A 14,577-nucleotide genomic window follows, 5' to 3' on the forward strand; every position below is an offset into this window, starting at 1 on the left:
AAAACCAAGTACTGAACAGTAAAATTACTGTATGGCACAGTACTATCTTAACTTCTAGCTTGCTAATACTGTAAAAGTACAAAACAGAAACAAAAACAAACCCCTCCCCCCAAACCCTTAACTTCAAATAGCAAGTGTTTAAACATGTTACGCTGACTGACAAACTAAGATATTTTTAATGCTATATATATGTAGTAATATATAGCATCTATATAAAAGCAATTACTATTTTGAACTCACAAATACAGTGACATGCAGCCAAGTCTACAACCCATTCCCTTCCTGCCTGAGGGAAGGCTCTTTTTGCAGTTCTCTACTCCATATGAGAGCCATAATACATGTGCAATATGGACATAAGGTTCAATACTAAATATACACGTGCAACAAGCTTAATACTCCTAGAGAGAGATGGCTAAGATTCTAAGGGCATATTGTTGGGCAGGCCCATTTGCATAAATGAATCAAAAAGCGAGACTGAAAAAAGGCCAGACTAAGACTTCAGCTACTAGAACTATCCATCTACTCTGTTCTCAAAGTTGACCTGCCAAAAGGCCTTGGGCTCCATGCAGCCTCCAGTAGGGTGTTCCTGACATAGAGCATCAACAGCACTTCAGCTAATCAATTATCACAAATAAAACCCACTACTTACTGTAGATTTTCTACATCTTGACAGATTACTGGAGGTAGATTTTCATCCTTCAGTGCTTTGCTATCTCTATGAGAGACAATGAACGTTTAGATGGCGCTTTCATATTGCCAAACATTTTTGCATAACTACCAAATATCACTAAAACATTCAAGTGAGTGATTAGTTCTGCACCCATTGCACAAGTGTTGCAGCTAGGAATGATCAGGATTAATGCACACTATAGATACTATGTCACGGTCCAAGCCTGTGATGTAAGCATTATACACATTTGCAGAAACCATTTTTCAGACCAGATGATCAGCCTACAGCAGCTGCCAAATAAGCTGTAGGTATTGCATTTAAAGGAAGAATTGCTGCATTTAAAATGACGAACCAACACTACTAAATTGCTCATATTGCAGATGTTGGTTATGTACATCTACTCTTTTTTCAATATCAAATCAGTAGAAAAGCTGAGATTTTTTTAGCTGTTTTCTAATAAGACATGGACTGCAAAGAAAATCTGACACTTACTCTGGTCTTGTTCCTGTTTTATCACCTAGAAAAATAAAAACTGTAGGTCAGAAATAAAGCTTTGAAGAACAAACAAAACAACCTTAATAAGATTTTAGGGAAGAACTAATGACTACAATCTGCTTGGTTTCTCTTGATAAGCAGAACAGACTAGACTAGCCACAAAAGAAAGAAGGTTTTAATTTACATCCCCTTCACAGATAACTATCTTTTCACAACCAATGCTTCAACAGTTGAGGTGCTAATTTCTTGGCACACCGAGTATAACAAAACATCTTGTGGCACTATATAAGTCACTACAAATGCATAAACAACTGCAGTTGCATAAGAAATCTGTTCCTGCTTTTGCAACCACAACTCACTTAGACCTGCACCCACGAAACGTTCGTTTAAATTCAGCAACAGCAGTTTCATCTCAAATACAAAGGCAATGAACGTTTGCCCACTGGAGTTCCCTAAGAATTCTGCTATTTCAGTAACGAGGTTTTACAGAACTGAAGATGCTACTGCTTACCTACCACCTCCACACTCCAAATTACACATCTGTGGATCAAGATGCCAAATGCCTCTGAGTGATGGAACACAGCTGAAAACAGTATCATGAATAACACAGGTCATGACTATTTCTAGTTATGGCCAAGGGCAGTAATTGCATCCCATACCACAGCAGTCTGCTAGGAAGAACACTCACTCAGAAAGCCCAAGAAACTGGCTTCATCTTCAGCTGGATCCAATTCACGTTCTGTCTTCACTCTCAGTGCCACCAAGACAGAAAGTAGCTATGCAGCTAATGCTAGTACCACAAACTAAGTTTTAAGTTGCACAAGTCAGGTGCTCCTGCCAGGAGTAGCTACTACTTTTAGAAGTAACATCTACTTAAACTGTCTACAGACTGTCACCCAGTACCTTAGAGATCCTGCACTCACAACCAGTCCTTATGCCTTTTGCTAAGGGAAAAAAAATAATCTATAGCAAGTTGGGAGGAAAAAAAAGTGGGAGGGATAAACACCAGAATTTAGGACTTCTTTCTCTGCTGATAACTGAAAAATTAGGCAGAAGACTAAATATGCTTTGCTTTCTCTCTCCACCCACTTTTTTCTCTTTTTTTTGTTTGTTTTGTTGTTGCTGTACATCAGGACAATACTTATAAAGTAAAACATGCAGATTTGAAATCAGATTTTACTACTTTCTGGGCAAGCAAGTACTTCAGATTTTACATTTTTTAACATTCTTTTTAGCAATACATGAGTAAAAATTAGAACAGCTTTTTTTTTTTCCTGCAACCATATTTTAAAGAAATACAGGACAGTCAGCTTTTAGAAGGAAAAGCTTTTATAACCAATTGCAGAGGAGAGAACATAGGTGCTAGTCCCTATCTGTCCTGGGATTCCTAGGGCACTTTTCTTTGCTAGTCACATCTCCTGCTTCCTTTTTTCATGAGGAAGAAAGGAATAAAAACCTCAAAATCATAGAAACCACCACTCTCAAACCTTAACACAGTTCCTCATATAGTAGTACTAACAAGTATACTGACAGAACTAAGTTGCAGCACCTAAATAGGGATATTTGTCAGGGCTGCTTAAGCCAGCACTAGCCACTATGAGAAACACTCCTAAATTAAAACAAAACCACAAAAACAAAACCACAAAAAACAGTCTCCTTGGACATTTCCCACTGCTTAGCTAAGGGATCTCTGCTTATCCTGACAGTCCAACTCACACAGTTCCACTCTTCAATACATAGGGCAATTCAGATACTCATGCAAGTTTCTGCCCTAAGAGATGAACAAAACAACACTACTACCAAAGTAGAATTTGAGTCTGTGGTTCTCTGGTCCTCATTTTATGACACCTGTATGTTATGGAAGTGTTGTGATATCCCAGTATTATAGTAATGGAAATCCCACAAGTACATAGGAATCAAAGCTTTTCACCACTCCCAATTTCGGTAATAAAACACCAAAACCAACATCATGCAGAGCACTCCACTTTGGACAGACGATATGCCCTCTCTTCTACAAGTAAGGAGACCTCTCTCTCCACAACTTATGTTACTCTGTAAAAATGGTTTCATAGAGTTTCTATATTTTTCTTCTCTTTTAGCTATTGGCACATCCAATTCAAAATTTGACTCCTGAATGAAATCAAGAAATTAAATTAACAGCTCTGATTCACCAGAGAAAATGCACATTTTAGAATCAGCTTTAGTTAAGCTTACTCTGGAAGTATAAAAGCAAGACAAATTATTAAGTGTCCACACATCAATGCTCAATAGTTCCTTACTTAAGTATTTTGAAGCTACCACAGAAGTTTTTGTAACTTATTATAACAACCTGATAGAATGTATCAGATAGAACTACGCACCATCAGAAACACAGATTTGAAGAATATCATGTAAAATTAGCCCATGTTAATTGTGCAGGCTTTCAAAAGAAGAAACCAAGTTTAAGATCTTTTACAGCTGGAGAATGCTGATTTCAAAGCAGTACTTTTCATATTAGCACTACTTAAACAGCTCTGTTCCTCCCTCTAGTGACAATCTGACATGCGATGGCATCTCAGCAAGCAGCCCTGTGAGTCTTCACTCCCTGAAAGCTAAAGGGTTTAGATCCTGGTTCTCAAGCATGACACTAGCCTACACTTATTTTTACATAAATAAGTTCATTTACATTACATTGCATTTGCACACAAGAACTTGTTCTTCTGTACAAGCACAATATCTAAGAATGAATTTAACTGAAATGCCTTGTAAGGGAGAGGAAGTTAAAAGTTGACTGCTTCAATTCCCCACTCCTCACACAATGAAATGGTGTCTTTGCTGTAGTGTTCTGACAATTCTCTCAATTAAAAAAAAAAAGAATATTTAAAAAAAAACTTACTCTTTTTGTCTGAAGAACTACTAAAGTCAATGCCACCAAGACCTTCATTGGCAGTAGTTGAAGGAGCTGCAGTTGTCCCCAGAGTCAAACCCAAAGCATTCTGCCCAAGTCCTACAAAAAATCCAAACAGCATTTCTGCACTTCAAGTGTTGATAATTCAAACTTATTTTGAACTAAAAGCATATATAAACTTTCTCAAAGTTTCAGCGTCCATTTACTACACTTGGATTGAAAAATATGCAAAATAAGCAGAGAAGAAAACAAACTGCATGAAGTTTCATACAACTTTACGTGAGTGTTTTATGCAATTTCTTCATGTTACTTGGTAACTAATTAGATCACTAACTTTAACAAAGAGCCAGTTTGAGCCCAATTGATGAAGCTGAATAGCCATAAGACTGTGATAACATGCATCCCAGGGTCCTGAGGGAACTCGCTGATGATGTTGCCAGGACACTCTTCGTCATGTCTGAAAAGCCACGGTGGTCAGGTAAGGCCCCCGGTGATTGGAAAAAGGGAAACATCGCTCCTATTCTTAAAAAGGTGAGAAAGGAAGACCTGGGGAACTACAAACCACTGAGCCTCGCCTCTGTGCCTGGAAAAGTCATGGAGCAGACCCTCATGGAAGCAATGTTACGGCACATGCAAGACAAGGAGGCAGTTTGAGACAGACAGCATGGCTTCACTAAAGGCAAATTGTGCCTGACCAGTCTGGGGGCCTTCCATGAAGGAGTGACTGCAACTGCTGACAAGGTAAGACCGACTGTTGTCATCTATCTAGACTTCTGTCTGGGGCCTTTGACGTGGTCCCAAGCAACATCCTTATCTCCAAACTGGAGACAAGGATTTGAAGGGCAGACTATTTGGTGGATAAGGAATTGACTGGCTGGATGCAGCCAGAGGTATGGTCAATGGCTCTATGTCCAAACTGAGGCCAGTGATGAGTGGTGTCCATCAAGGCTCTGTCTTGGGGCTGGTGCCCTTCAATATCTTCATCAGTGACACAGGCAGTGGGATCAAGTGCACCCTCAGCAAGTTTGCAGAGGACATGAAGCTGAGCAGTACAGCTGACACAACAGCAGGAATGGATGCCATCCAGAGGGACCTGGACAAGCTTGAGAAGTGGGTCCATGAGAACCTCATGAAGTGCAAGGTGTTGCACCTAGTTCAGGAGAAATCCCAGACTGGAGTACAGATTGGGAGAACCCATTGAGAGCAGCGTTGAGAAGACAGACTTGGGAACTCTTGTGGATGGAAAGCTGGACATGAGCCAACAGTGTGCGCTTGCAGCCCAGAAAGCCGATCATATCCTAGGGCTGCATCAAAAGCAGCATGGCCCGCAGGTTGAGGGAGGTGATTCTGCCTCTCTACTCTGCCCTCGTGAGACCCTACCCGGAATGCTGCATCCAGCTATGGGGTCCTCAGCACGAGAAATACACAGACCTGTTGGAGCGAGCCCAGAGGGCTACAGAGATGCTCAGAAAGCTGGAGCACCTCTCCTATGAAGACAGTCTGAGAGAGCTGGGGTTGTTCAGCTTAGAGATAAGGCAGCTCCAGGGAGGCCTCACTGTGGCCTTCCAAAGGAGGCTTACAAAAAAGAGGGAGAGCGACTTTTTACATAGGCAGATAGTGACAGGGTAGTGGGAATGGCTTCAAACTGAAAGAGTAAGTTTGGATTAGATATTAGGAAGAAATCTTTACTGTGAGCGTGGTGAGGCACTGACACAGGTTGCCCAGACAAGTTGTGGATGCCCCATCTATGGAAGTGTTCCAGGCCAGGCTGGATGGGGCTATGAGCAATCTGGTCCAGTGGATGGCATTCCAGCCCTTGGCAGGGTGGTTGAAACTAGATGATCATTAAGGTCTCTTCCAACCCAAACCATTCTGTGATGGCATAACTATCTTTCTGTTTCATTTAAGAGTAGTGTTACCAAAACTACAACAAAGCACAAATTCTTCCTCTAGAGCTGAAAAAAACTAGGAAGCCATGAAATGACAACACTAACAGTAAAAGATTTTATTCAGACCAAAACCCATCAAAATAAGGAGCTTTCAACTTCTGCAGTTATAGATATTTTTATATCATTGCCCTCTCCCATATATGATCAACTTCCCTGAGTCAATTATGACAATGACAAAGATTTCCTTGCATTTTCATTTTAAAGAAGTATTAAGTACAAACACATTTAAGAATAAGAAAGGAGCCAATTATTTCAGATTTAATTTTTATTGTCCATGGACAGCAACACTGTTCTTAACCGTAGCACTGTTAAAAATTACAATTCTGCAGGATTAAGACTTTGTATAAAGTTCAGTTATGAATTTGTGCAATCACACATTAAATTTCAATGTTTTGAGATAGAAGGAGCAAAAAAACTAACTTACCTGTTGCTGCTGTGCTTGTATTCTGGAAGAGTGAACCTCCTAAACCCGCTAAGGCTCCTCCTAAGGAAAGGCCTGTGGAAGCAGTTGTAGTTGGAGCAGTTGTGCCACCCAAATTTAATGTAAAGCCAGTAGTTCCTGCAGAGAAAGGAAACAAGCTTCATGCAGACACTGCATTCAAATGTGTCCATAGACAATTTCAAATAACTGAAAGGTCTGAACAGCATGTTCATCATAATTGGATAATAAACATTTTTTATTTCCTTCAGATTTTTCAACCACAGCCATAGAGTTTTGAATTATAAGTTATTTTGTTATACGACCTCATAACCCTGATCAGTCTATATTTACCTGCAACTATACAGAAATTTTGGCAGTCCCCCAGAACACTAGAGAATCTAGAACCTGGCACAGAATTTATTTTACAGCATAATAGAACTCATAAATGCTACTGATTTCTACACTAAAATGCTGAAATTTTAATGTTTATGCTTAGCATTAAAATATTTACACAAGACACATGATACAAGAACATTTTCATGGTAGTTTGAGCTATCTTATGGAATTAAGCATCCCAGCTTTTGGTAGGACAGAGAAGAATCAAATAGAGAAAGACCACAGGCATAAAGGGACAGAGCACAGAGGGCACAGATAGCTGAGCTCAAATGCAGTCTCCTAAGGCTAAGAAAAATGAACTGCAGTCTAAATTATTATCATGCATGGTGCAGTTCAGCTGAGTTAAATATGACGGCAGGTGTATGTCAGTATGAGAAGTAATTTGGGAAAAAACTTATTTCTGCTAATAGTCAACCATTTCAGGCCATCTGCAATAGGTAGACATTGAAAGCAGGAAGCTTTCAACCTGGGGTTAACAATATGAAAAATGATTTTACATGACGAAGAGCTATTGCTCTTTGTAGCTCTTGCTACAATTCTAATGACTTAGATTATATAGTGTCTACATCACCTGGCATACTGGCCATAATTCTATCTGTATTAGAGTACCCAAATTTAGAACTCAAGAAGCTCAATGAACCTTTTCATTTAAGTACCATAAAATTATGTAAATAATGAAAAAATAAAACATAGAACAGTTTTACAACAGAGATTTACTGTTAAAAAAGCAAACAAAAAACCCCTAAACATTTTCCTACCTGCAGCAGGAGTAGATGTAAGAGCAGATGATAATGACAGGCCACCCGCTGAGGTAGAAGTAACGGGTAAAGCAAATGGTGTGGCTGAACCTGCAGGTTTGTTGAAACCTAAACTAAAGCCTGTAGTAGCTGCTGATGTGGTGGCAGGTGTGCCTAAAAGAAACCCAAAACCAATTATCGCTCTTGGAACATTCTGTTTGAGAACGAATGCTAAATTCACCATCTTTTCTGCATTCTTCCCATTTAACCATCATGAGCACCACGGTGTGCAAGATCACTTGCATCACGTAAAATATCCCCACAGCGCTTTCAAATAAATGTCAGAGGTTTACATCAATTGTATAGGCATTTTTAGCTCCAGAATTTCTAGGGATCCAATAGGCTTTAATCATGGACTGGCAATTATATCTAGTGGCAATCTAAAAAAATTGTAACCAAAAAAAAAAAAAAAAAAGAGCTTCCACCAAGAGTATCTAGTAGATGACACAAATATAGGTAATCGGAGCTATAAACAATACTGCTCAAAATACAGAGTAAAAATTCTCAATTGGATGTGCATACCAAAATGAATACACATATCCTTTCAATTTGCAAACAAGAAAAATTTGTCAGGATGTTATTGCCACAAACTTTGCTTTTGAACACTTCTAAAGTAAAACAAATAAAAGTTCCCACTTTCTGCTGTTTTCATGGTAGGAACACATTTCATATTCTAGAATCCATACTCCAAAGTAAAAGAGGAGCGCGCACGTACATACAGAAACCACAATAGCAAACACATAGTTTGTATTCTCAGTAACTGCTGTTTGTTTTGGATGAAATCATTTCATTCAGCTATTGAAAAGAATTAATGGTCATGTCCATACTACTGGCTTTCATGTATGATTATGCATCACACAGCATCTTCTGGGTTAACAGCTGCTCCTCCCTTCTTCTGCCCATTTCATTTGCTTCTTTATTCAACACTATTTTTCCTATTTATTTATAGTATGGCTTCCTAAGTTCTTTGACTTTGGTGAGTCTTGTAGCACCACCCCCATCCCTAATATTTGTGGTACTCAAGCTCAGTTACGGCTCAGACCTCAGTAGTCCATGTTTAAAAAGAAAAAAAAAACAAACGCGAAACAAAACAACCCAACAATAACCCACATATTCCCGTATTTGTAATGACAGCTGAAAAACAGTCACCCCAGGTGCATCAGAGAAACAAAAAATATTCTTAAAGTCTGTTCCAGTTCAACCCTCTTTATTCTTCTAAAAGAGATAATTACCAAACAGACCTGTTCACACAGAGTTCGTTAGACCAAGAAATTCTGTATTAATAATTCTTTGATAACATATTCTACCTCCCCTCTGCTGAAGGATGAAGCTCATTAGGGGAACATAAAAACAAAGTCTAACTTTTCACTGTGACTGTTGTACAGGAATTGAATAACCCTTTAACAAGTAACAGTGCCCAGAAGTGCAGAGTCTCACTCTGGTCTGCAGCCTCAACTTTTGGGCTGGCATGCACATGCTCAGATATGATCACTAACTGCATTACAGGAAAGATCTATCTCCTGGGGTTTTCTTGTGTCTGTATAACATTAAAATACAAATTACGTCCTTACCTAGTGTCAGTCCTGTAGCAATAGTTGTTGCTGTTCCGGCTTTAAGAATGAGAACAAATAAACAGAGTAAGAAGAGTAATTGAAGACCACAGAGAAGTTATGACAATAACAAACATGAAACAAAACACTGAAATAATGCAACATTATGAGACAACTATTATACAAGTTTTCTTCTGTAGTGTGTTTAAAATAAAACACTAACACAGAAAACAGTATTTGTAAGCACCAGCAGCACAAATCAAAGCACAACTGACTTTAAAAAACATTTTTCTTTATAAGAAACTGCTACCGCTGAAGCTGATTTTAACACAGCAGGATAGCAAATTGTATGAAACTTCAAACAAATGAAGGAAAAACATGGAAACTAGTAATTCCATCAAGTATTTTTATCAGTCATACGGTAGTGTATAACATCAGCATGTAAGCCAGCAGATTTACAGTATAATGAAGAGGATTATAGAGTTCAAACTCCTGTTCAAACACAGTAAAATCCTGTGTCTCAGTTTAGGGTTCTGCCCTACTGGTAACTTGAAGAGATTATTCTGAATACAGTGTTACACCATCTCATATTTTAAAAACCATCTGACTAGAATATCAAAAGAGTCTTTGAGAGCTAAAAGAAAATTATCCCAATGTAGCCAACCACAGTAATACAGGCTTTCAGTCTACTGTCGAATTTATTTGTAGTAGATTGGTTCTTAGAACTTTCCCTATCTACTCATAGCAGCATACAAGAAGAAAAAGACCATTTTGTCTAGCAATATTGGAGTCAAAGTAAAATCCATTATGTCTGTTTGATGGTTGAAGAAAAATACTTCTGGTCAGAAAAGTTCTACTCTTTTGCACTCCGTTACTCCTATAAGAAGCTGTCTGTTTATAGGCTGAATTAGAGACCTAAGAAAATACTATTCTATTTCTTCATGTGTATTGCTAACATTAAAAACCCCCAACAAACCCAGAAATGTTTACTACTGTAGGATTACATTTACTGCATTACAAATGCTAACAATTTCAAAATGTTTTAAAATATTTTTTAGTTCAAAATACAACTCATTCTTACATCATAATTTTGAGCATCCTGGACTTAGGACTCAAGACTTAAATTTCTAAAAAACATCAGGATTCAAATTATGGAACAATTTACACATAGTCCAGGCAATTTTCTGGTAATTGCATTTGTGTTTCTGCAGCACTGGTACTGATGCACATTGAATGATCTCTTAAACTGCTCAATTAAGCTGTTTTACAGAACTATGTAAGTAATACTCAGAGCTACGGAACTACTGTAAAATAGTAAGTACGTTATAATGACCCAGTTTTTGTGGACATATAATTTATTTTTTTACTGCTGAATCAAATTTCTGCTGTACAAGAATTCTTTTCTACCTGTACTGGTGCTTCCTAGTGTAAAGCCAGTGGTTGATTTTGATCCAAAAATTCCACTCCCAAAGCCCACTGAAGGAGCCGATGTAGTTGCTGTAGCAGTAGAAGAGCCCAGAGTTCCAAAATTAAGTCCTCCTGTTGAGCTATTACAAAATAAGACTATTAGCAATGATTATATTTTCGAATGAAAACATCCCCCCCCATTTCAATTTCTTTGAAATGCCATCATTCACTTTCTCAAACCACAAACAACCCAGTTGTGCAAGACAGAGTTCAAGCTCACTTTCTGCTCACAAACAGAAAGAGGAAGCCCATTTCCCTTTTTCTTTCCAGAGCTCTTAACTCCCACTGCTTCCCTGACACTAACTCCAGCATTTGGTCAACTCCTGCTGAACTGCTAGATCTTGCTAGGCCAGTGGGAAATACCAACTTTTCTCTGTTAGATCATCTCATTAGTTCTGCCTGATTATTCTCCCTGTTCTACCGAAATGGGAGAACAAGTGCTAGAGGAAGCACAAAGATGACAACAAATCTGCAAGATCTTTTCAAAGCAGGTTATGAGTCCAGTTAGTTACCTCTGACCAGAAACCTCAACCAGTGCTGCTTTCTGTCATTCTTAAGTGATAAGCAGCAACACAGAACCATATACAGCAATAGTACAGCTCTGCCCTATCTTACCATCAAAATACACTGAAGTATGAATTAATTTTCTAACCAAAACACTATCCTTTTTATACAGGTGCCAACTACAGAGGACCCATGCCTACCATACTTTCTTTTCTGTCTATGTGTCAGAAAGTTACAGAAATAAGCTTCCAGAGCTATTTTCACAGGTGAAGGGGAAGAGAAAGGATGGAGAGAATCAGAGATCAGTCATCACTAGGAAAATTAAGCATTTTTAATTTCTTTTGGGTAACTACACATTTTAGAGGTTTCATGCCAAGTAGAGACCAAGCTTTACATTTAGCACAGAGCACACTGTCATTGTACAAAACACAGGAGAACACAATAATCATTATTATCTCCAATCACAGCCAGATGAGTCTATGATTTTAAAAATTTTGTTCTTAACTGATGAAAGATCAGGTAAATAATATATTTGCAGTAACTTCCTGCTCCCATTTGTGAGTCTTTTTAGAAACAAGGTAAGTTTTCTCTAACTTGGACACATTTTGCAGAAGTATAACAGCAGCACTGAAACAAAACGCAATTTAGACTTCTGGGCAACCGTTGTCAAGGAATGTTTTATGTTTCAAGTGTTCGGTATTCTCTCCTTGTTCCTTCATCTCCTCTCTCCTTTGGTATGAAGGCAGCTCCTAACACAAGTTAAACCCAAAAGTAAATCCTTAAAAAAAAAAGACTATAACTAGCTTTTGCATTAGAACTTTTCAAGCCATCTACAAAACCACTTATGGCAAGCCCAGCAAAAGCTGGTTGCAGGTTCAGAATCGAGGTGTGAGTTACTCTTAAAGAAGTTATTTGGGAAGTAGAACAGCCAAGTAGTTTAGAAAGACACAGACCCACCGTGCCTAGGTGTCCCACAGAATTCAAAACATTTCAGCTTTCTTTACTCCCAAAATTTCAACATACCAAACTTCAGTATCATGACCTAACTGCTCACAAACTTGAACATATAACACGGTGCTTCTCTCCCTAGTCAAGATTTATGTTTCTCATCTTCTTCCAGTCCAGAAAAAGATGACTCTTCTGTGAAGAATTTTCTCATTTTAGCATTCCAGTAGAAGAAAGCTAAGATACAAACTATGCAATTCAGCTCGACAAGAGGACAAAAAAAACCCCGAACCAAAACCAACCCAAATAAAATGAAGTGGCATTTTGCTTGGATTTTAAGATAGAAAGATTCAAAATGTAAGAACAAAGCAATGGCAGCATTTTCAGCAGCAGGAGAAAGCATGGGCCAGAAGGACTATCTACTCCCCAGAGACGGAAGGAAGAGGAGCTCAGGTCACTCTAGTCAGGTCTTAACCAATTTTAGACCTAGAACAAAGCATTGCACCTGGCTAAAACATACGAGAGAACATCAATTAAGAAAGCGTGTAAGTACCTGAACAGCTGTTTGTACAATGCAGGAATTAGAGGGGTTGGCATGTCACAGAAGCTTTGGGCCAACAGAATATACTCTTGGACTCATCACACTGATGAACAACATTTATGCTTGGACTAGACAATAAAGCCCCTTTTCTCCCAACACCTGGCAATACCATCTTAGACCCAACCCAGAAGAAGAACAGCTTCTTATAGTCTCAAATGTATTCTCAAGCAAACCAGTTCAGAGGGATGTTCAAAGAGCAGTAAAAAGGCCTCTTCCTCTATGATACTTCTTGACCAACAGCCCTGAAGACTGGCCCTGCTTGTAGGAATAAATAAATTAATAAGAATACAGAGTGCCATACTATTAATTAGTACCTATTAAATTTTTTTAGGAGATAAAAGTGTCAGCTAGAACAAAAAAAAAAAATCCATCAAAGATATTTAAATTCAATAGGCAGTTTTTAACAAATGCAGATCAACAAGACAAAAGAGCTTGCCTTGTTTCAGTACATTTAGAAAATTGTTTTTGAATAAATATTATTTTAACTTGCTCATTTTAATCACAGGAAACCTGTATTAAAAAAGCATGAAGCAAAAGAAATCCAAACTCTTTACCAAGTCCATATAAGCTTTACTGTGAGAGTTAAAATAAACAAATATCAATTAAAAAAACCCCAAACACACAAAAGCCTAAACAAACCTCCCAACGAAACCAAGCACAGGTAACACAAGAAAAGTCACTAATGTGTAATGACCACAAAATTTACAGTATTACGAGGACCTCAAAAAACTTGTTCCCTCTCATATGGGCTTCAGATCCAGATGTTCTGGTCCCTTCCCCTCACAATGCTAATTCCTGACACTTCTGACAGGTGTTTCCAAATACATCTGCTTCAGGTGAAGTTCCCTTGAGTAGCCCATCCTATCCGTTTAGTTTACACTGCAATGATCAATTTTGCCTGATTACATTTGGGAAATACTCTGATGCAAAGCCCTACAACAGCCCTAATCTTCAAATGAGGCACAGCAGCAAGCTGGTCACAATAAACAGTCTCTGCTAGTACAGCTGTGCGTAAAGAAATAGAAAAGGGTGGAAAAACCAGCAACAAGACTTACCTTCCTTACCTTTACTTTTACCAGGTATTCTGAGAAACCTAAATCATAACGCTTTTAGTACAGAGCCTGCTGTATGCCACATACACATCAATGTGCTCCTTTTACTCCGAAAAACTCTAAACCAAATGCAAGGTTGTATCAGAGAGCACGAGGTCGAACCTAACTTCGCAAAGATATACGGAATTTCACCTTTCAATACTATACATTAGGGTTTCAACACCAACAAGCTTCGTACCGCACACACAAGCTCAGGCTGACTGCCAAGAAACACCTGGACACGCATCTGATGTACATCCTGCGCTCAGGACGGCAGGAAGAACCGCGAAGGGAGGAACCCAGGGCCAAAACAAAGCGAAATGAGAAGAGCAGCTCCCTTTCCTACGAGCTGCTGAACAGATCGCTCCCTACGCTGTACTGAAGGCGCAGCCTGGGAAGCGGAGAAGGCGGGAGGGCCGAGGCAGACACGATGCATCGAGGGCCGTGCGAAGCGCCGAGCGCGGGCCCTGCGCCCCCCCGGTACTGACCCGCTCCCTCACACACGCACGGGCCCAGGCTGGGCCCGCTCGACAGCCCCAGGCCGCGGGGCACGGCCGAGCCCAAAAGCGGGGGGCCGCCGCGTTACCTCGGCGTGGCGGCTCCGAAGGAAAAGCCCCCGCCTGCTCCTCCTGCTCCTCCCGCGCCGGCGGCTGCCGCGGAGCCCAGGGTGCCCCCGCCGAAGGAGAAGCCCGCAGACATGGCGGCAGCGGCGGTGGGAACAGCCGGAGAGCAGGGCCGGGAGCCAGCAGCGGCGGGAGCCGGGTCGGTGGGTGGGTCGGGGGTCGCGGCCCCTCAGCGCCGCAT

General features: G+C 39.8%; 1 protein-coding gene across 2 annotated transcripts in view; it reads right to left on the reverse strand.

The window, feature by feature from the left end:
* The window catches only part of NUP58 (nucleoporin 58), a 42,402-nt gene extending 27,825 nt beyond the window's left edge, over positions 1 to 14,577 (reverse strand). Inside the window, exons 1-8 of one of the 2 annotated variants that reach the window (XM_027677864.1) lie at positions 14,360 to 14,577; positions 10,573 to 10,712; positions 9,187 to 9,225; positions 7,577 to 7,729; positions 6,426 to 6,560; positions 4,041 to 4,151; positions 1,163 to 1,187; positions 650 to 715 (exon numbers count right to left, since the gene is read on the reverse strand). In XM_027677864.1, coding sequence (XP_027533665.1) covers positions 650 to 715; positions 1,163 to 1,187; positions 4,041 to 4,151; positions 6,426 to 6,560; positions 7,577 to 7,729; positions 9,187 to 9,225; positions 10,573 to 10,712; positions 14,360 to 14,472 — 782 coding nt within the window. In that variant the 5' untranslated portion in view covers positions 14,473 to 14,577. The remainder of the gene's footprint in view (positions 1 to 649; positions 716 to 1,162; positions 1,188 to 4,040; positions 4,152 to 6,425; positions 6,561 to 7,576; positions 7,730 to 9,186; positions 9,226 to 10,572; positions 10,713 to 14,359) is intronic. The other variant, XM_027677863.1, reaches the window with a different exon arrangement.

Source organism: Neopelma chrysocephalum, unplaced genomic scaffold (assembly GCF_003984885.1).
Source record: "Neopelma chrysocephalum unplaced genomic scaffold, ASM398488v2 Primary Assembly neopelma1_43, whole genome shotgun sequence".
NCBI lineage: Eukaryota > Metazoa > Chordata > Aves > Passeriformes > Pipridae > Neopelma > Neopelma chrysocephalum.